This window comes from Dysidea avara, chromosome 6 (genome assembly GCF_963678975.1).
Source record: "Dysidea avara chromosome 6, odDysAvar1.4, whole genome shotgun sequence".
Classification (NCBI taxonomy): domain Eukaryota; kingdom Metazoa; phylum Porifera; class Demospongiae; order Dictyoceratida; family Dysideidae; genus Dysidea; species Dysidea avara.
The window spans coordinates 11,353,797-11,375,521 of record NC_089277.1 but is presented as its reverse complement, the minus strand read 5'-3'; the positions used below and the strand labels follow the sequence as shown (position 1 = coordinate 11,375,521).

Below are 21,725 nucleotides of genomic sequence, written 5' to 3'. Positions count from 1 at the left end.
TATTTCTGTGGTTGTGTCACTGGAGTGTTTTAGTATAATCCATGTAGATCTGTTGTCTTCAGGTGAGACTGGTCACTTTGCTGGTACCAACTTGCAGTATATATATATATTTTCTCAACCTGGAGCTGTCAAGTGGTATTAGTGGGTGAGTATTTTTAAGTGAACATCAACTGGACTTTGCACATCATGCTTCCCTTATTATATAAGTCCCTGGTCCGACCAGTAGTCCAGTACTGGAGTATGCCAATGCTGTTCGGGGTCCCTTCTTTTCTATATACTGATCATTAGTTCTGTACCAGTAAGCTGTAAATCATGAACTATTTATTGCATGTTAATCATCAAACTTATAAATATATATTTATTGTATAAACTGCAAAAGACTCAAATCAGGTTGAAGAAAACATTTTCTAAGTAAATCTTGCAATGAAGAACTGATCATGTGATAAATCCAAGTCAACAAGTAAATCTCTATACAGAGCTACTGGAGCTAGACATGGTTAGATGCTGCTGTAGTTAAGTAGAAAGCTGGTTGATAATAATGTTTTACAGCTATTATAATATTCAGTTTTTTCAGTGGTCTGTTTGTAATAATTAATAAAAACAGACACATGTCAAGGTACCATGCATAAGCCTTATTTTGCATTAAATGATGCTGATTTGGAATAATCAGTTGGAGGCATTGGGTGATCACATGATGATGAGATGTATAGGCAACGGTGTTAGTGCATGGACATCTAGCTAAAATGCATATTCACATTCTAACTCAATGAAATTAATTCTTAAGTTTATTTATATTCCTACCACATTAGCTACCTGTTTTAAAGGCATTATTCTATTAGCTAGCTACGGATCTCTTTGAGCATTCTATTAGAGTGTTTTGACTGCTCTGCAGAGCCATTATTAAGGACTACGCTCCCCTCATCTATTTCATGTTACACACATGAGGATTCTTTAAGCTCCCTAACTAGGCACCTGGACCTACAACCCAAGCCATAATTAGACGCGCTTATGCTCTTCAGAGCCCGCTGTCACATGCGCTGCCGGCAACACTTATTAATTACGTCATCTTTCACGTGCGACTGCATCGGAATACACTGTGACGGTGTTCAGATGGCTGAAAGAGGACTACCTCCTAAGAGTCAACTCCTTCCTCGACCAATACTTACAACTGAACCAGACAACGTTGATTTGGAATCATCTGGAGAGCTTTCTTGTAAGTGGTCAGCTGTCATAGCGCGACTGTGCGCTATTGTCTAATTCCACCAGTTTATTATGTCCCTTTGTTGTGTAGGCTTCAAGGATAACCAGCACAAAAAGGAGAAATGCGCTATAGGCATCACTGACAAAGAGCGACCTATCGACTTGTCATTCAATCCTGGCTTAAGAGAGCTCAACCCCCAAATTATGGTGCGACGCGTGAAACCCGCAAAATCACCTTCACCGCAACAGTTATCTCCTAAAGCAGCTTATGATGCTGGTCTTAAGTCAAGGATGAAAGCCATACAGTCTGACTTTAACCCTTGCATGCAACTTAGTACAATGAAGCAAGAGCTGACAGGACCTGAGGAGCAGTCAAATCAGTCTTCACCAGTTTCTAATGCCTCGTTAGATGCATCACCATTAAAAACATTGCCTCGCAGTCAGAAAGCATTGAAAGAGCATCTCCCTCACATCAAAGGAATGACCAGCAAATCATTTTCGCCAGGGAAACAAAAGCTTACTGCTAGTTCTCTTCAGTTATCACCAATAAAAATGATGCCGCTAAGGCACCGATCAAAAGTACTCAGCCCTGAGAAAGAACATATAGCAGTTCTTGAGACTTCCCCATACCATAAGTTGCCAAATGTCTTCCTAGATGTATCAACATCACGAGCATTCACACCAAGCTTTCTACCGAAAGTACATAATCCAGATGAGATTTTCCCTCTTGACATGCCAGAAGACATGCCACAAAGGGAAAACCACAGGCACACAAGTCTACCACCATTTCCCACTATGAAACGTGTGGCATTACCTACAAAGTCACCACCATTGTCACCTAGTGCAAGCTTGTCTCCAGCTGGTTCACCAACAAGGATTCAACGAATGAAACGAGCAGTACTAACAAAACTAAGAGCCTTGCCCAGTGTTAAAATACAAGTTGAAAAAGCACCACAACGAGGAGTGGTTGACACTGCACTGTTAACAAGATGGCATAAGCTTCCAAAAGTTTGTAATACACACTATAGGAAAGTACGTGTTTATATATGTTGTTTATTTCAGGTACTTAAAGTAAAATGCAGTGCCCTTAGACTACCTATTTTGTATAGCAAGAGATATGATGTGAAGCTGCCGCTAAGAATGAGGCTACAAAACTATTCAATTCTTTGGGATAAACCATCTCGTGTGATGTCCTCAGTTGCCAGTATGCTTTGTGTTCCTGCTTATGCATAGAATTGCATCACTTATTGATTTGTTTTACCTTTTTTGGTCTCATGTGATGTTCTCAGTTGCCAGTATGCTTTGTGTTCCTACTTATGCATAGGATTGTGTCACTTACCGATTTGTGTTACTTTTTCTTAACAGAGAAACTTGCTAAATTAGCCCCAGGGTTCACATGCACAAAATGGCATGCTGTTGATGTGTCTACTGTTTTTGATATTGTAGAGGCAGAGTCCATACCTATAAGAAAGGTATATACATGCACACAATTTAATGTATATTTAGCACATAAGAAGCTTAAGGTCCAAAACTTATGTGTCAAATACCCTTAATTTTCTGAGTTCCATGCAGCACAGCAATAGTTTTGGATAGCTAAATGGTCTTGTAACTTAGAGTAGATGTATTTTCTTTTAAGCCAGTATCGTTGGCTGTTTTTTCTATCAAATCTTCTTCATCATCCTATATACCGGCCTCCATTAATATTTTGTATACAAATTCGTCAAGTCTTTTCGTGACAAAATGTTCTCAAAATAAAAATTGTACAAGTTTGTAGCTGCCAAATTTCCTATTACATAACACAGTTAGCACCTAATGTATGAATTATTTCAAGGAGCCTTTTATGTCACATGTTGATACATTAAAAGGTTGTTCATAATGAAATATACAAACGAGCATTATTAGCATACACACACATTTGTCCAGCTACAGAGTAAATGTGTATATAGCAGTGCCTTACTTTACAGTGTGATGTGATGGGAGTAGTCAAGATGATGAATTGTGATCTTTACACACAGTCCTCTCAACCTTCCTGGACTAAGTTCGATGCTTTATTTTTACACTCACTAAGAGTTCAAATGATGGGTTCATTAGTGGTGAATATTTATGTAAATGTTTGTTGTTGAAAGACTTAAGTGTGTACATGTACATTGTCTGTGTGTAGGAATATGTGTGTATCATATCGTACTGTATAGTAGGGACCACAAAGGAGTAGGCATGGTCCACGAAATATCATCACCCAAAAACCTGCCTCAATTTTCCCTGACGGCACTGTTTAGGTAAAACTAAGTACAAACAAGCTTTCAGATCGACCCGAAATGCTTTCAACAAGTTGCTACAGAATTTCAAAAATAGTTTATTTAATGGAGTTTTCTACTTACTGCCTGACTGACTGATGCCTTCAGATAAGTGTAACTCAATAACAGCTAAGGCTACAAGCTTGATTTTTTCATTGTTCGATGTCACTTTGGCCTGAGAGATGCTTTTTGGTTAGGGCTGCACCGATTCTAGTATCGGTATCAGTATCGGGCCAATACTGCTGTTTTCATGAAGCATCAGAATCGGCCATTATATTGTTGTAGATACTGATTCTTATCACGTGCAAGGATAAAATAACGTTCGGTTGTACTTGCTTATTTTACTAGCACAGTGGAGGCCTAAAAGCATCAAGTATAACACTAGTAGCTAACTACCAGCAAAATTACTGATCTATACTGAAACCTATGTGTGAAAACGGTTTACTGAAAAAAAGATCGATATACTCTAATACTAATAATAGAACAGTCAAAAACTCTAATAGAGCAATCAGGTAGAAGTGACTGTTTTAGTATTAGAATATTTGTGTTTTTGTAAGCACCATTATGGTATTATCTACACTTCTCCAGAAGAATACTGGAATATCAACTGGTTTGCATTTCAGTGACTTCCTTCTTTGTGAATCTTGATTGGCTACTTCATTATAAACATGAACCATACTGAAAATGTGTACAAGAATACCATGAAATGCACTATATAATAAATGTGTGCACTATGAAGTAGCTACTTTAAGGTACTTGGTATCAGTACTTGTACTTGCAGATACTTCCCAGCTGAGTACTTGGTGTTTGAAGTATCGGTAAAAAGTGGAATCGGTGCAGCCCTACTTTTGGCACGTACAATGCATTCTTCACGGACTTGCCAGTGTCCTCCTTTGTGTCCCATTCATCTTTGCTGACAGCGAAAAATATTGATTTGGTGATAGCATGTGATGGTTTCCCTTTGTAAGGGAAATCATCCGTATTTTTCATAGTGGCTGTTTTGATTGCAGAGGTGCTTTTCGAACAGTTCTAGATCTGAAATGCTGTGTAACGGGTTGAATATAGCTGACAACGAAGTGTAATGGATACTTCAGTAGTCAGACAATAATTGATATAGCTGGGGCATGCGGCACCATTTCAGATGCGGTATGCGTAGGTTCACCAGTCATAATAATAATGATATTGCAAAAAAAGTTAACAAACAAAAATTAAATCACAGTAGGGCAATAAGAAGTGTTATATCCCTACTGTGCTCAAGATACAATAATAAAAATGCACAGTAGGGATATAACACTTCTTATTGTTTTGCTGTGATTTAATATCGTGCACTACTCCAGCTTGTTTCAGTACTTTTTATCGATGTGTTATCGTCCCTACTCTAGTTGAAAATTCCAAATTTTTCTGTGTACTTGTATATATGTATGTGTTAGTGTGTGGTGTGTAATTTATTATACTGTCATATTTGTTGCATATAATTCTTGCAGACTTGCAAACTGGCCATGGATCAAGGGTGGGCCATCAATATTGGTGGAGGGTTTGGTCACCATACTGCTAATGCTGGTGGAGGGCTAGCTGTCTACGATGATGTTCTGTTGTGCTTAAGTGTAAGTATCAAAATAACTCATCTAATTTGCATAGTGGTTTGTAAAACCTGTATCACATACAGATATTAACAACGTTGTTAAATGCAAGTCAGATTTTGATTATCAATTTGGATGCTTATCAGGTAGAGCTGCACACAGAGTATTGTATTCTACCAAACAGGATGAGTGTGTATGGCTGTAAATGTATTAACTATAATAGTTATGTTTGTTTACTACAGTCGCCTTGTTACAAACATGTTAAGAAAATTGACTGTCCAGTAACCATCATTGATTTGTATTCTGATCCCACTGATGATGAGCATGACTGTACTGTTATCAACAGTTATGGTGAGTCTTACTTTATACAGCTGCATGCATGTGTGAAAGTAAAGTTTGAAAGAAGTTGAAGTTATTTGGACTATGATAGTACGTAGGACTGTATCAATAGAGGATTTCACAAAGGGAGATACCAAATTTTTGCTACAGCATAACAGTGGTCACATTAATAGTTGCTTAGAGAGGAAACTTTAGATGTATATGAAGCTGATTAGGTGTGTCTGGAGTTAGAGGTCTCTGAGCACAGCCTTCCTTCTTGTTAACTTTACTCAAGGATACATTGTAGAGGAAGCAAATTTTTATATAGCTAAAGTCTACTATATATTCAGCACAAAGTAACTATTTTTGGAATGGTTATTTGAGGCCACTTATTGTTAATTTTATGTCTCAGATCCCCTACCCGCATTGCTATGTCTCAGTTACCCCCTACATTTGGTCATCTCATCATCATCTCAATATTTAATAATTGTATAGGAGCTATAAATGAACTTGCTTACATAGCTAGCACAGAGAAAGCCAAAGGCTCGATAGGCTGAAAACAAACCTTTCTCGATAACGATTAATAAATGATCAAGATATTCTTATAGAACATTCAACTAACTCTAATAAAACAGTCAGGTGCATGTAAGACTGCATGTAATGAATAATTAGCCTCCGCCAACATTTGTTTAGTACTGAAACATATACAGTGGTCCCTCGATTATCCGGCCATTGATTAACCGAACTCCGAACTGTAGTGATGACTGCTCTGTTAGAGTATTTTATGTATAAGGTGTGTGTTCTATTAGAGTAATTGAGCAAGGCTCTCTATATAAATGAATGGGCTTTGATTATCTGAACACACCCAGGCCCAACGAGTTTGGATAATCGAGGGACCACTGTAATTAACAATAAGTGACCTAAGGCACCAATAAAGAATTGTACTTTTATTGTATATAGCTAAGCACACGAAAAGGTATAGATCTATGCCTGACTGACTGATGCTACAATGTACAAGTACACGGAAGTTTCAACTAGAGTAGGGACCATAGCACATCGATAAAAAGTACAGTGGATCCTCAGTTATCCGAACAACTTTGTTCTTATAGTTAGCCAAAAGTGTTCAGAAGAGTGAAATTGTTTGGATAATTGAAGCCCGTTGATTTATATACAGAACTTTGTTCAACTATTCATTATTTACTCTAATAGAATGCACACTGATGACAAAATACTCTAATAGAACAGTCACATTTGGCATTCAAATAATCAAGGTGTTCAGATAACTGATGTTCAGATAAGCGAGGATCCACTGTACTGAAATAAGCTGGAGTAGTGCACGATATTTTTTTTTTTAAAAGTTAAACAATAAGAAGTGTTATATCCCTACTGTGCTCAAGATACCATAACGGAAATGCACAGTAGGGATATCACACTTCTTATTGTTTTACTGTGATTTAACGTCGTGCACTACTCCAGCTTGTTTCAGTACTTTTTATTGATGCGCTGTGGTCCCTAGTCTCCCTACTCTAGTTGAAAATTCCAAATTTTTTGTGTGTTTGTTTGTTGACTTTTTTTGTAAATAAATATTATGATTGGTGAATCCACGCATACTACATCTGAAATGGCACTGCGTACCCCAGCTATATTAATTATCATCTGAAATATGAAGTATCCATTACGCTTCATTGTCAGCTATGTACAACCCATTACACAGCAGTATGAAGTAAGAACAGTTCGAAAAGCACCTCCACAATTAAAATAGCCACTATGAAAACTATGGACGATTTCCATTATGAAGGGAAGCCATTACTTGCTCACATCAGCACTTTTTGCTGTCAGTAAAGATGAATGGGACACAAAGGAGGACACTGGTAATTCCATGAAGAATGTATTGTATGTACTGCGGTATGCCAAAAGGCACCTCTCAGGCCGAAGTGACGTTGAACAGTGAAAAAACCAAGCCCATAGCCTTAGCTGTTATTGAATTATGCTTGTCTGAAGGAATCGGTCAGTCAGTAGAAAATTCAATTAAATAAATTTTTAAGTAATTCTGTAGCAACTTGTTGAAAGCATTTCGGGTTGATCTGAAAGCTTGTTTGGGCTTAGTTTTACCTAACCAATATTGCCTCATCGTTGTCTGGGAAAACTGAGGTTGGTTTTGGGTGATGTTATTTTGTGGGCTACGCCTACTCCTTTGTGCTCCCTACTGTATGATGCTTTGTGGACTTGCCTTAATTTGTCATCCTTTGTGTCCCATTTCTTTATCCACTAAGGCATTGGTGTGGATTGATGGTAATACATGGCATGGCTTCAGTGCTTTATGTTCTGTAGCATGACTGGATTGATTGCAGAGACACTTCTTGTGCTATTCTTTGTTTTTAATGCTGTATAACAGGTGAAACATAACCAAAACTGAAATAGAATTTGCACTTCGCATTCTAGTAATTGACAGTGAGGGCCTGTGTTCAGTTATAATGTCCATAGTGACTGAATTGTTGAAGAAGTGCTTCTTTTTCTGTCAGAATTGAAATGTCCGTTGCATTTCATTGACTTCACATTTCAGTAAATAATATTTGAGGCAGGTGTTTGACTGAATGTTAGTTATACTGAAAGACTACATAGTGTATATAGCCTACCTCGTTTCATTGCTTTTATTTTATATGATCCCTATATACTAAACTGAAATTTCTAATTTTCTTACACTGGTAGTAGCTGACTGTTCTGTTACAGTAATATTTAGATTTTTAAAAGGTTTAATAAAAGTATGTTTTATTAGTTTTAGCTCTTTCTTTTGCTCTTTTCACTTTCCATTATGCATGTTAGAGATACTATTCTATATACTACAATACTAAATTCTAGCTACAAAAAAATTTTGCATGCATCTTCATACATCCTGCTTTAGCAGTTCATCACACAACTGATATTAGAGTTTCCTTGGTCATTAGTTTCATTATTGATGTAATTTGGAGTGCTGTACTTTGATAGTGAGCTACCATGGTCATCAAATAGTCTCCAAGGATAACTATCTGACATTTTTGGAAAAGTAAGGTCTTTCCTAGCTTGTCGTTTGTGTAATTACTTTTAAATCACTTGATAATATTAGAGTAATTGAGGAGTGTTTTGAAAAGCCAGGATTCCAACCATCACTATGCATCTACTTAGCAGGTGTAGTTCTACACTGTATTTGTAATGTTTGATATAAACATTTACTTAGGCACCTCTGTTCTTTGCAATAATATTTATACATCAATCAACTTGTCCATCAAAGTATGTAGTAGCTACAATCTTGATACTACTTTGTGTATGTACTGTGTCTGTGTGTGTGTGTATGTGTACTAGGGAGTTATTGAAAGAGATTACATTGTATTTGACTGTATGCACCGCCACAATGTTCCGATTGCTCTTTTATTAGGAAATGGATATCAGGTGAAATTTAATACTCATTAATGTGGAGTGAATGTGTACAATAGAATTGCCTCCCACATCATACCCTGATTACCCATACACCTCAATACACATGCATATAAACTCTCATCCAATGGGGTTGTGCCACCAAAGCAGTTGGCTATTGATACTACTAGTTGGTTGTGCCACCAAAGCAGTTGGCTATTGATACTACTAAAACACACACGACACCAAAACGCACGACACCATACACTAACAGTAAAATTCACAGTATGCACGATAACTTGAGTGGCAGAGTGGGGGCTAGCATAATAATAATAAACTTAACAAAAAAATTCAGGACTGCTCAGCCCAAGCGGCCCTAGAAAAAACCTGATGGCTTCTTTTTTTTTTTTTTCTTTTTTTTACCAACAGGGAAAAACCCAAAAATGCTCCACTCTGCATGTGTGCAAAATGATACAGATGTTCAGTGTATGCAAAATGTCAGAAGAGTCCAGCATCCAATCCACTTCATTGTAACAACTCATCTAAACACAGCTAAGGAAATTAGGGTGGGTGGGTGGGAGCCAACCTGTACTGAAAACGTGGCATAGATTGAATTAGTGCACACTATCCCATCTTTATATACCCACCCTGCTGCGTCACGTCCCCACGTGACGCAACTACATTACGTATTCCTGTGGGAGCTTATTTTCTGTCTAATTCACTGCGTTCAACCGCCAGAAAATACACATTATGTTCAGGGGCAGTGGAGAAGGGGGAGGGGCTGTGGTTCATGCCAAAGGCATTATGGAGGGCCTCTAAAATTATTTTTAGCTGCCATTGAATAATTGGACTGATTGTATTACATCCTATAACTGCAATTCCAAGGAAACAATTGGATTCTGCCTACCCTAATATAGCAGTCAACACTTAATATTAGTGGTAACTGCTGAAATCACTCCCAGATTCAATTTTGAGGATCTGATTCTCAAAAACTTCCTGAAGGCAAGAAGGGAATGCCCCCAGACCCCTACATAGGTCAACTGGATACTAATACAAATGCCTCAAGATTGAGATATCCTAATAGAGCAGTCAACTAATATTAATATCAGAGGGGTCTAATATTCAAACATTTCTTGGAGGAATGGGGCATGCTCCTAGACCCCCTAGGTTGTTTGCGTGCTAAGAAATGTCATCGCCTAGCTACACCCAAGCCCCTCCTTAAAAAGGTGTCTCCCCACCCCTGATTATGTTATGTAAGAAATTTAACTGTTTATGTTTTTGTATTTATATATGTGAAGCACTATGATGTGAAAGCATCAGCTTATTCCATTGCCAATTTGTGGGAGAAAGGAAGACTACAAAAATGGCCACAGTCTGTTGATCATTAGGTGAACATTGAAGCGAAGCTGTGGACTCTTTATATATGAAATATTAGACATTCAAAAAAGTTTGATAACATTATTTTTGTGTTATGAAATGACTTATATAGTTCATTTAATTTGCACGCGAAGTAGTGGGTAATCATATTATATTTAACTTGAGAATTTCATGTCCAGAATGAGGTATTGAGGGTGAAGGACCCTTCTGCCTTCAAGTTTTACTCTTTAAGGTCATGGATTAATGTGTGTGGTATTACTCAAAGAGATGATGTGGCTTTAGATTTAGAAAGGGCACTGGCTTACCCAGGTATATCTAAAATTCAAAAGAACAATTTAATTTATAAGATACTGTAATATCAAGAGTAAATAATGGAAGAGAGAGTATCCAACTGCCATATACATTACTACATCAAAAATGAGCATGTCAAGTACATAAGCCATCCTGTAGTACTGTAAAAGTAATTGTTAAACAGTTAAATGAAGTAACAAACACCTGCTAGCTCAAGGCTGCCCAGACATGTGGGAACACAGTCTGAGCTAGTAGGTGTTTACTTTGACAGGGCTACAAGATGGCTTCTCTACTTGACTGCTCATTTTTGATGCATGCAGCAAGAGTTCATAATAAAAATAGTGAGGGAGAGTGTCTAACTGCCTATACAAAATCACTGTGTATCTTAGAGGGTATCCATACCTGGTTGAACAAAGGCTTTAACTTATTTAGCACCTATCAACACCTATCAACAGTTCTCTATCATCAATAAAAGTGTTATTTAAAGCTTTTGTTCTACCAGGTATGGAAATGCACAGTGATTTTGCCTGAAAGTGTCCTAGTTAGACACTCTCCCACAATATTTTTATTATGAACTCTTCAGTTGCATGCAGTATATGGCAGTTGGATACTCCCTCTTCCATTGGTAATATATTATAGAGCATTCATTAATTCTAGTGGTACAGTGACACATGGTAGTGTTTTGTATAGCCAAGGAAGCCGGCATGTCACACCATGGGTACATTGACCGGAAAAAAGAAAATGCATTTTTTCAAGAATGCAGCATAACTCTACAGTCCCTTCTCAAAAGCACACGATTTTGCAATATAGCTGCTAGCCCCCATCAGTACCTCACATTCCAAATTTAAAAAAAATTATTGCTTTTTTCATGAAATCCAAACTCTCAAACCATTATATAATTGCATTAAAAAGGCCGATTCTTTGTCATGCCTGCAGGGTAAACTCAAACGCCTGAAAATCAATCTCTGTGTAGGTTAACGATTGTAGTTCAAACGTATAGTGGTTTAAAGGAAACCACAGTGAGAGTTGCAGAGTTACAATGAAAAGCCTACTGTAAATCATGGGTCAAAATACTTTAATAGAAGAGTGTAAAAGAAGTGCAAAATTGTTGACAAATAAGTTGTTCAAGCTCAAACCAGGGACCTCCATACCTAAATCATCATTGCCCTTCTACCTTACAAAATGAAAATTTCTAGTTTAAATTAGAGATATCTTGATATTTCTTTTATACTTACCTTGATTATCTTACATATCTTGATAATTGAAACAATTATTTGTTGTAGTTAATTATCAACATTTTAACCAGTAAAGTGAGCAAATTGCAATTAAAGAGTACAAAAAAGTGAAAAATGTTAGTTTTAACAATGTTTCCAAGTGGTAAAAGAGTTGGAGCCCCCAGGAGGTGTCTACACCATCAGATATTCTTTGGTATACAAGTAATTTACGGAAGTTTACTATTGTCTAGATAAATACATCTTTCATCCTTATCTCAATAACTTGATAATCGGATATATCTAGACAGTAGCACACCTCTAGTTTAAATCTATACAAACTAGCTAGGCCACTCCAAGTAGATTTCACGACTTGTACAATAAGTATCAGACTCTGTCTGAGGCAGCAAAAAATTTTTTACAAAAAGTTTCATCAATTAATGGTGACAAAATTCATGTTCAATGTGAATGTGGATGAGTCTGTCGGGATGCAAACAATGGATGGAATTCAAGGTGTGTAGGAGGATTACTTGCTAAATATTAGACAGTTTCAAGTAACGTGGCTGATCTAAAGAAACAAGATATAAGAAACAAGTCACGGTGAGCATTTACAGAGCCCTCCACGATTTTCAATTTGAGTTACACAAGTACATGGAAAATACTGGTAAGTTGACAGTTAGCTAATTGGGTTGGATTGTGATGTGCATTGGATATACAAGGTGCAGTGTATCCAGGTGAAATACAAAAATGTGATGCTTCTACTGAATGGAAAGGTGTAGGGTATAAATACCCAGAGTGTTCAACTGCTTAAAAACTTTTTGAATCGTCCATAGACCAACATAACACTCACATCAGCGTTGTAAGTGGGTCAGTACTGTTGATCCGTTTGACCCACTGACCTGAATAGTAATCCGGATGGGACCCGGTTTAATTAAAATAGAGGCGTGCCCCAAGACTAGATTAAAAGTCCACTAGTCAGCCCCACATTTCTTTAGCACTATAGAAAGGATTGTCTGCAAGAAGTAAGTAGCTACGTATTCTCAAGTGGGCGTGGCTCCAGGTACGTATTATCAAGTGGGTGTGGCTCCACGTAAGTTTACATGTCAAGTAGCAACACAGATCTGGTGATGCCATGCATGCCCACAGAGCACAGCTGATACAATTCCAAAAAGTGGGTGTGGCTCTACATACCACGCAGGCAGCAAAACATATTCCTGAATGGTGGGTGTGGCTCCGACTCCATGTAAGTTTCTTGAGTGTTTACAACTGCATTTTCACCAATACAATCGAGCTTATTAAAATTGGACAGATGTGTCGCCAGCTTGCAAACTATGTGCTGTCTCTGATTACATACATTCCTATTTCCTTGTACAGTGGCACAGAAGGAAGGGACAACTATTATAATGCTATAGCTGAATGCAGAAACAACAGAGACAATGGTCCGAGCACTCTGGCTGTCATGTTGGTTGAAGGTGCTTTAAGAGGATGGAACAGTCTGCTTTATCATCTTGAAGAAATCTGCTCTCACCTGTTGTGCCTAATGTTGTTGTGTGCAAGAATAAGGAATCCAGAATAGAGAAAGACTTGACCAATGTAATGTGCCATAATATAATCCTGACACCCTTAAGCTTGTGAAAAAAAGAATAATAGTAATTAAAACTGTATTTGCAGATTTTACATGTGAAATGATAGTGACAATTGGGCTATGTATATAGAAACATAATAACTACATTTGTTGAAGCCTGTTTAGTTCGGGTGGCCTGGCCACTTTTCTTCATAGCATATAATATACAGTGCCTACTCAAATATTTCCACATGAGACTATAGATAGAAAAGTACTAGTGAAGTGCATGTACAAATCCTACCAAACTGCACAAAAGATCCATAAGTAGTACTATGTACTTTTCCACACTATTGCGTGGCCATAGAAAATGTTTAACTTGGGTTGAGATGCACTACACATCACTGTATGCTTTTATATGTCTGTATAAGGGGGATACTACATTTCAGAATTTACGGTGAAGTTACATACCTTGCATCTTAGCATACATGTGGATGTATTTATTAAATATGGCAAGAAAAGCCTAAACTATCATGATCCTTAACAAACAGTACTACCGTACTGATACTCCAATAGGCTACATATGCTCCATTCAGGGGCGTACCAAGGGGGTCTTAGGAAACCACTTTGGATTTTACGCACACTACTTAAAACATTAAGAAATTGAAACTTCAGGTTTCCTGGAATCTATCATGGAACAGGACACACTGTAAACTTTTATCTTAGTTAAACAATAATTTCTCACACAGTAGTATCCAACTGCCATATACTGCATCAAAAATGAGCACGTCAAGTAGAGAAGCCATCCTGTAGTGCTTTCAAAGGCAGTGTTGAATGAAGTAATAAACACCTTCTAGCTCAGACTGTTTGAAGTGTCCAGGCATGATTTGAAGTCAAACAGTCTGAACTAGAAGGTGTTTATTACTTCATTCAACACTGCCTTTGAAAGCACTACAGGATGGCTTCTCTACTTGACTGTGCTCATTTTTGATGCAGTATATGGCAGTTGGATACTCTCTCTTCCATTATTTACTCTTGGTAACACTTATAGCTTATGATTTGATGAACAGATCGAGTTGTTCTAATAAAGCAGTCAGGCAATATAAACTATAAACTACTGTAATATAACAGTCACTTAACTAAAGTGGAAACCCCTTTTCAAAACTCCTGTGTATGCCCCTGGCTCCATTAGTTAGATCTCACATTATTAACCTTTGAAACTTCTGGTCATGCATGGTAAATGACAAGTGCTGCATTTACATATCACCCACACAATGGCTTAAAGTTCTATACAAGCCTCAATGAGGTAATCAGATACCTTAGTTTGACTACATACTTTCAGAATCTGCTAACTACCACTGTGACCAATTTCCTTTTTAGATATCAACAGGACAAGTAAGGCATCTCTATGACATTGTTGAATGTAAGCAATAACTACCACCATGATGACCTAAGCACTATGACTAGACATATTTCTGCTGCAGATGAAGTTGGCAACTTTCACTTGCATAAACATAAACAGCAGCTCTACATCAAAAAAATGCTAAACATAGAAGTTCTGATACATATTATTTATATGCATATACCAGTAACATTGATGCAACAGAGTATTTAGTCCCTTATATTGTGGTCAATACTTTCAAACAGCCTCTTCCAACCTCTCCAAGTGTCTTCAATAAGCATAGAAGCCAAAGCACCAGGACCCTTATCTCTGTGATCCCTACACTCTATAATGGCTTTTAGATAATTGTTCTTAATTTCCTCTCCTTGTCCATAACTTGGTGCTACAGGAAAGGGTGTAATCAGTGATATAACATAATTTGCTAGCAGTCGACATGTTCGTCCATTGCCATCACCAAATGGGTGTGCATCAACAAAGTCAAACAACAAGCGTGCAGCACGCTTAAAAATAAACTCAATAGTTTTAGCAGACAAAGTGCCGCTAGTGAATTGTGACATTTGAATACAGTGGTGATCCACACAGGCATAGAATATTTGTTCGGCAATAACAGACTCCGGATAGAAGTGGACTTCCCTTCCCTTACCGCTTAACGTGTACACATCGTGTTTACGTATCTCACCAGCATCTTCTCTCAGTCCGTGCATCAACACACGATGAATTTCACAGATCTGCTGAACAGTTACTTTTCCTGTCTTTTCCATTTCTTCGCGCAGTTCACTGACATACTCAAGTGCCCTGTAAACATTAACAGTCTCTGTTCTTTCATTATTTTCCTTCACTTGGTTGACACCATGGTTACGGTAGTCGCTTATCACCTCTCTAGTACCGTCTTCAGATACTATCCCAACTGATTCACCTATGTTTGTCTTATAAACAAACTCGACAGTCATTTCATCAAGCACTGAACGGAATTGAGAGCGAGCGTAGGGAGAAAGGTCGTCATACCTTTTCTTGAACGCAACTATTTCTTCTACCAGTTGTGAAATACTAGGCCGACCCATGTGACCATTCGTGGAAGATGCCGTTGTCCAACTTTCAAGGTCCACTAAATCAAACTTTACGCTTCCAATATACTCCATTATAGCGCTTATTTATAGCGATAGCAAAAACGAGTGCAAAAAGAAACAATTAACCTTGCCTTGCATATCAGTAAAATTCAAAATGCGTGTCTGTCTGTCTGTCATGTTAGGGCCCGCGCTAATTCCTACTTATACGGGATTGTTTTATGTTTGGGGTCAGGGACACTAGTAGAATGAGTTTTGTCAAATGTGATCTGTGATGTGCTCTGTCTCGAAGATCTATTGAGGTTCACCAGGATGGTTCCCCTCTAACACAGGTTGTTACTCAGAAGTAGCTACTTGGGTGTTGTACGTAATTGACAATGACCCGGCTTTTGGAGGACTTATCATATTTCAACTCTTTGCAAGAAAATGGCTTAATATTTACTTATATTGGTTGCCATCAGAGGAATCTACTTGTTGCTGTTCTGAAACTTCTTTTGTACTGCCTCACCTAAGCTATGCCATAGGGGGTGTAAACACTGTTAAAACAAGGTGTTACAGGTACACCCATCGTAAAGGTGTTCATGTACACCCATGGTATTTACAACACCCTAGGGGAGTATTGTAGCACTTGGGGTGTTGTTGAACACCACAAATGTCATTTTACTCCCCAATAATAGCTAAGCCACTGTAAGGGTGTTTGCCTACACCTAGGTATATTGAAACCCACAATTGGATGCTTCTATTGAAAATTAGGTTATAAGTACAGTTTGCTAACTTCTATAAGAGTGACTTGGAAACAACTATGTGGTAAGTATAAGGTGTTGCAAATATATTATTGCGTACTGCTAATGTGCTTTGTTGTTGGTAGTCATTGAGTATAAATTGAAATCAACATGAAGGTTACTGGAATGCTATAGCAAGCCTACATTTCTTTTCAACAAAATGCCACCATGGAGAGCACTAGAACACCTTTATAGCTATTCTAGAACACCCTTAGGGAGTGTTGCAATGCCCTTGTAACACCTTTTAGTTGCTCATAGAGCACCCCTGGGGAGTACTACAACTCCCTTCAAAGGAGTTTAATTTAAACAGCAGTTAGAACTCCCCCAAAAGGTGATTGGATTACACCCTATTTTTAACAGTGAAGGATCTATGGCTATGCGGTGTCTGTTTGGGGGCCATCTTTGAGTCATGATCTGCAGTCCATTCCCAATATCTCACTGATGAATATTACAACCAGAGGTGTACCTGTACTTCAACTACTGCAAGAATTAGATCCAAACAAATCATCTGGTCCAGATGGAACACCATCAAAAATTTTTAAAGGAACTACTGTCAGCATAGCTGTTGCTCTCACACTCATACCATGTACATTGGTTTAGAAAAAAAACTGAGACACAGCTGTTAGAGACTATATTGGCTATCCGCATAACTCTTCTGTACGATGACTCATAGAGTACAGTAATACAGCCAACTGATACTGTATGGAAAAAAAAAAACAGCATACTTTGGCACTTTGATCCTCACATGCAATGTCTAATATTGGCAAAAATAAGCATTGAAAAATCTATGGGGAGGTGTTATGCACCTATCAATGTCATGTCCCATCCCTACCCCCCTGGGCATCCCCATATGTGTTTGTCGATTCTTGTCTACATTCCTGGGGCAATTGACAGTTATCCAGCTCTATGCTCACATACCATAAATGGCTATTCATGTCACTTGCATTGAATATATGCGTCTAGCTAGTTACCCTCCTATACAAAATGGTGAGGACATAGTGGGGATTTGACAGCCAATTGTTTTTCATGGCAGACACTCATCCCCTGTATTCCTACACCCTCCCCAGGGGTGGGGCATGACATTGATTGGTGCATTACTTGAAAGTTGATTGTAATTAAGCCTGTTTCAAATAAAATTGCAAGATTCCTGCTCTGAATCTCCAGACTCAACCTTTATATTGCAGCCATACAACAACCTTTAAATTGTGATATGTCCCTTGTATGTGAGGTTACAGAATTTCCACTGAGGAGAATTGATGAGAACAATTGAGAGTTGAAGTGTGAAAATGACGCAAGAGTTGAAGTGCTGAAATGACTGTTTGAGAGTTGAAGTGTGAATATGAAGCAATAGTTGAAGTGGTGAAATGACTGTTTGAGTTTTGAAGTGTGAATATGAAGCAATAGTTGAAGTGGTGAAATGACTGTTTGAGAGAATATGAAGCAAAGGTTGAAGTGGTGAAATGATTGTTTGAGAGATATGAAGTTAAAGTTGAAGTGGTGAAATGACTATTTGAGTGTTGAAAGTTGAAATGCCTATATGTATAAATATGCGAAAGGCATGCAAGCATACACAAAATGATACATGCGTTTATTTATATAGTACATACTTAAAAATGGATTTTTGTCCACAACGGCATTCCATAAGATTGTCACCTGATGTGCCAAATTAATCCCTACTTTTAGCCATGTTGATTTATTGTTAATTATATACCTATGAGCAAAATTAGGTGCAACATGCATTTTCACGTCATATGATCATCTCCTTGTTTTAACACTTGTAATTGTTATGATAACGCTTATAAATTCATCAGAATCCCGTGCATCACATTCACAAGCTATAATGCACATCTTGTGATTGCTTAAAATTTCACTTAATTTACAATCACAATTCCTCTACCAAAGGAATATATTTTACCGTTCTAGATTGTTGACAATAGTGACCTATGGGGTGGATATTACTGGGCTGATATATATTGGATGATAGCAGAATACCATTGACTGTGAGTGATATGTTGGAGAATATGCTGTTTGTGTTTTAAAGTAGTGGGTGTAGAGCTAATCAAGCTGTTTATGAAGTTCCTCAACTCAGACTGAGACCAGGTCTTATTCTGGATCACTGGATGAAATGGTTAACATTACTACTGTGAGTAGTGTTGGGGCAATTACTTTTTAAAAGTAACCCGTTACATATTACATATTGCTTGCAACTGAACTTCATTCAATAGGCTTTCGTTACTTCATTATGGCTAGACGTTACTCAGTGGATATACTAACGAGATTAGTAACTTTGCTACTTGTAGTAATAATATACTTAATATTAGACTCGTTACAGTTAGGTAACGCGTTACATTTGTAAGTAAAGTAGCTTGAGTTATATTACCAGTTTTTATAGTGTATTTTGTTATATTACTTACCACAAAAGTAATAATTATTATGTAATGTGTTACATAATGCATTATCCCCAGCACTGACTGAGTGAAAGAAATTATAAAATTTATTTTAGACTAAAGAAAAATGTTAAGATCATTTCCTTTGTTAAGTGAGTCTGTAGGCAGATTGAGGTTGTAATTTCTGTGTAAACAGTGCCAAAGACAGTGAATACTACCCACAACGCTTGCCATACTTTGGGACTTGCATGCAACAAGCTATAATGGAATAAACAGACCTAACTGTGGACAGTATGAAACTACACAGACAAGCACACACAGAATTTTCAACTAGAGTAGGGACCATAGCACATCAGTAAAAAGTACTGAAACAAACTGGAGTAGTGTACGATATTAAATCACAGTAAAACAATAAGAAGTGTTAGCTAAATCCTTACTTCGCTCAAGATACCATAACAGAAATGAATGATGGTGTTACAGCATAGGTCAGTTGGAAAGTCCCTATTTTGGCACATTAGCTATAACAATTATTTTCAATGCCAAAGTAGGGACTTTCCCACTGAGCTATGCTGTAATGCCATCATTCATCTCTTGTTTCACTACTTTTTATTGCATAGACCCCTACTTCATTTTTAAGTTTACAATTTTTTTAAAATACTAGTAATATACACACCCCATTTGACATTAACTTCGCAATAAAATTAACAATATTATAAACTTTCTCCCTAACCTCTTCATCTTGCCCTGGGTGTGTCCCTCTCCTTGCCAGCTCCTGGATCAGCTCCTTTGAACTCGCAGAATACTTTTATGCAAACAAATCTTACTGTAATCTGCCATTACTGTATCCTACTAATTGTGTATATATATTAAAGTTAAAGAAGACTATCTATACAGGGGCATACGCAGGAATTTTGAAAAGGGGTTTCCACTACTGTTAAGTGACTGTTATATTATAGTAGTTTATACCACACAAAAACAGCCAAGCTTTACAAGGCCCCAAAACCAGCCTATGGCTGACTTTGAGGTTGTCTTTACTCACATTTCTTCTTTTCTATGTAGATACAATGATGATTATTGAAGACAGACTTATAAATGTATTTCATTGCATGATTTAATTCAATATTTGATAATATTATTGTAATACTCTAATAGAGTGCACATTTTTTGAGGACTTCTAATAGAACATACATAGAATGAAGACACACGGTAGTGTGTCGTGCGGCCAAGAAAGCCGGCGACCACACCGTGAGTATATTTACAGGAAGAAAGAAAACAGCTTTTTCACGCATGCATAGCTCCATGGCCTCTTCTCCAAAGCACACTATTTTTGCATTAGGCCAATGAAATTTGATTACCAGTTTCGCGTCATCGCCCGCATGCTTTTGATACACCCGCATGGAATTTCATTATTGGTATTTCAGATTGAAATACTCTAATAGAGCAGTCACTTTTACTCTAATGGAGCAATGAGCTATACTCTAAAGGAAAAATCACTTGTTATACGGATTAGTAACGTATTTTAGTTATTTAATGCAGGAGTATTCAATGTAGACTCACTTTTTTAGCAGAAATCTTCACGTTTGAGATGTGCGTTGTGCTTTTAGAAAATAATGAATAATAAATAATAACCGCCCGCCCGCATCAAATTTTCAAAAATCTGAGCGAGAAACTGGTAATCAAGTTTCATTGGCCTTATAGCTGTCACCCAGGTAGGGTACGCCACACAGGAAATTAGATTAAATTCGCAACAGCCATTTGCGAGATATGGGCGTCCAAAATTTCGTTTTAATTTCTTCGTTTTTTTCTTCTTATGCCGTACGGGGGGCTACGGGGGCTTCGATTTCTTTTCGCACACTTTGCAAAAATTGCTATAAAATGCAAACGTGTAACTCGATTGCCTCGATCTTTGGTACAAATTAAGAACGTGTAACGGTGGATTCACGTACCAAGTTTGTTGTAAGTCTGAGTAGTATTCAAGGAGTTATGGACGTTTATTCACGTAAAAACAGATCAAACTTCTGTCACGGCTACAGGGTAAACCAAGCATAGAAATAACTGGAAAGTTGGTGTGTAGATAGGCTGATCATCGTAGCAGTGCCTTTTGATAGTTTGAATAGCAATAGAGTTACAGCGACAAAGTTATAAAGCAAAAACTAAGCAAGTGTAAAATCGCGGGATCGAGATACTCTAATAGAGCAGTCACCACGGGATAAAAAAGGTGTGCAAAAAATGTCGAAAAAAAAAACAACTTACCAGAGTTCGAACCAGGGACCTCCATACCTAACACCTGCATCCTTAACCACTGAACCACTGCTACCTTGACTGATCACCTCACTTAATTTCTGCTTTGTAAATGAAATTTCTAGTTGAAATCTGCTTATAGTCAAACGTTTGTAATTTCATAGATCTACCAATAGAAGTTCTAGACTGTTCTAGAACATTCTATATATGTTCTATTAGAAGTCCTCAAAAAAATGTGCACTCTATTAGAGTATTACAATAATATTATCAAATATTGAATTAAATCATGCAATGAAATACATTTATAAGTCTGTCTTCAATAATCATCATTGTATCTACATAGAAAAGAAGAAATGTGAGTAAAGACAAACCTCAAAGTCAGCCATAGGCTGGTTTTGGGGCCTTGTAAAGTACAAAAAGGAGTGAAATCCACACAAAAACAGCCAAGCTGTGAAAAAATGGTGCGGCCTTAAAAAGCCTGGGTGAAAAAAGTTGTGAAATCAAAGGTGGCGGCCAAGAAATGGCTGCAATGATGTTAATGCTAATAAATTTTAACAATGCACACAGCCATTATTAAAATTTTTAGCATTAACATCATTGCAGCCATTTCTTGGCCGCCACCTTTGA

At 37.5% G+C, this 21,725-nt stretch overlaps 2 protein-coding genes and 2 long non-coding RNA genes across 5 annotated transcripts; 3 read left to right on the top strand and 1 right to left on the bottom strand.

Moving 5' to 3' along the window:
* Positions 1-3,162: 3,162 nt before the first annotated feature.
* Positions 3,163-8,610, top strand: LOC136259145 (uncharacterized). Of its 2 annotated transcripts, XM_066052581.1 has the most exons (6): positions 3,163-3,293; positions 4,979-5,098; positions 5,161-5,220; positions 5,317-5,425; positions 8,378-8,435; positions 8,496-8,610. In XM_066052581.1, the coding sequence occupies exons 1-6, from the start codon at positions 3,174-3,176 to the stop codon at positions 8,587-8,589; spliced, it is 561 nt and encodes a 186-aa protein (XP_065908653.1). In that variant the 5' UTR covers positions 3,163-3,173; the 3' UTR covers positions 8,590-8,610. The 2 variants fall into 2 exon arrangements, with proteins under 2 accessions (XP_065908653.1, XP_065908655.1); XM_066052583.1 differs by lacking the exon at positions 8,496-8,610 and having other exon boundaries at positions 8,295-8,417.
* Positions 8,605-10,275, top strand: LOC136259146 (uncharacterized). Its single transcript, XR_010703226.1, has 3 exons — positions 8,605-8,659; positions 8,732-8,818; positions 10,081-10,275. It is a non-coding gene; the product is annotated as an uncharacterized lncRNA (long non-coding RNA).
* Positions 10,276-12,672: 2,397 nt separating this feature from the next.
* LOC136258622 (uncharacterized) lies at positions 12,673-13,401 on the top strand. The gene is made up of 2 exons (XR_010702888.1): positions 12,673-12,904; positions 13,036-13,401. It is a non-coding gene; the product is annotated as an uncharacterized lncRNA (long non-coding RNA).
* Positions 13,402-14,833: 1,432 nt separating this feature from the next.
* On the bottom strand, positions 14,834-15,763 carry LOC136259228 (protein adenylyltransferase FICD-like). The gene has a single exon (XM_066052715.1). It carries the CDS (start codon positions 15,761-15,763, stop codon positions 14,834-14,836), a length of 930 nt encoding a protein of 309 aa, XP_065908787.1.
* Between the last annotated feature and the right edge of the window lie 5,962 nt (positions 15,764-21,725).

Coding starts and splice junctions, on each gene's coding strand:
- LOC136259145 (XM_066052581.1), top strand. CDS start 3,174: ATGGGAGTAGTCAAGATGATGAATTGTGATCTTTACACACAGTCCTCT. Junction 3,294..4,978: donor AAATGATGGGTTCATTAGTG/GTGAATATTTAT, acceptor TAATTCTTGCAG/ACTTGCAAACTGGCCATGGA. Junction 5,426..8,377: donor TACTGTTATCAACAGTTATG/GTGAGTCTTACT, acceptor GTACTTTGATAG/TGAGCTACCATGGTCATCAA.
- LOC136259228 (XM_066052715.1), bottom strand. CDS start 15,763: ATGGAGTATATTGGAAGCGTAAAGTTTGATTTAGTGGACCTTGAAAGT.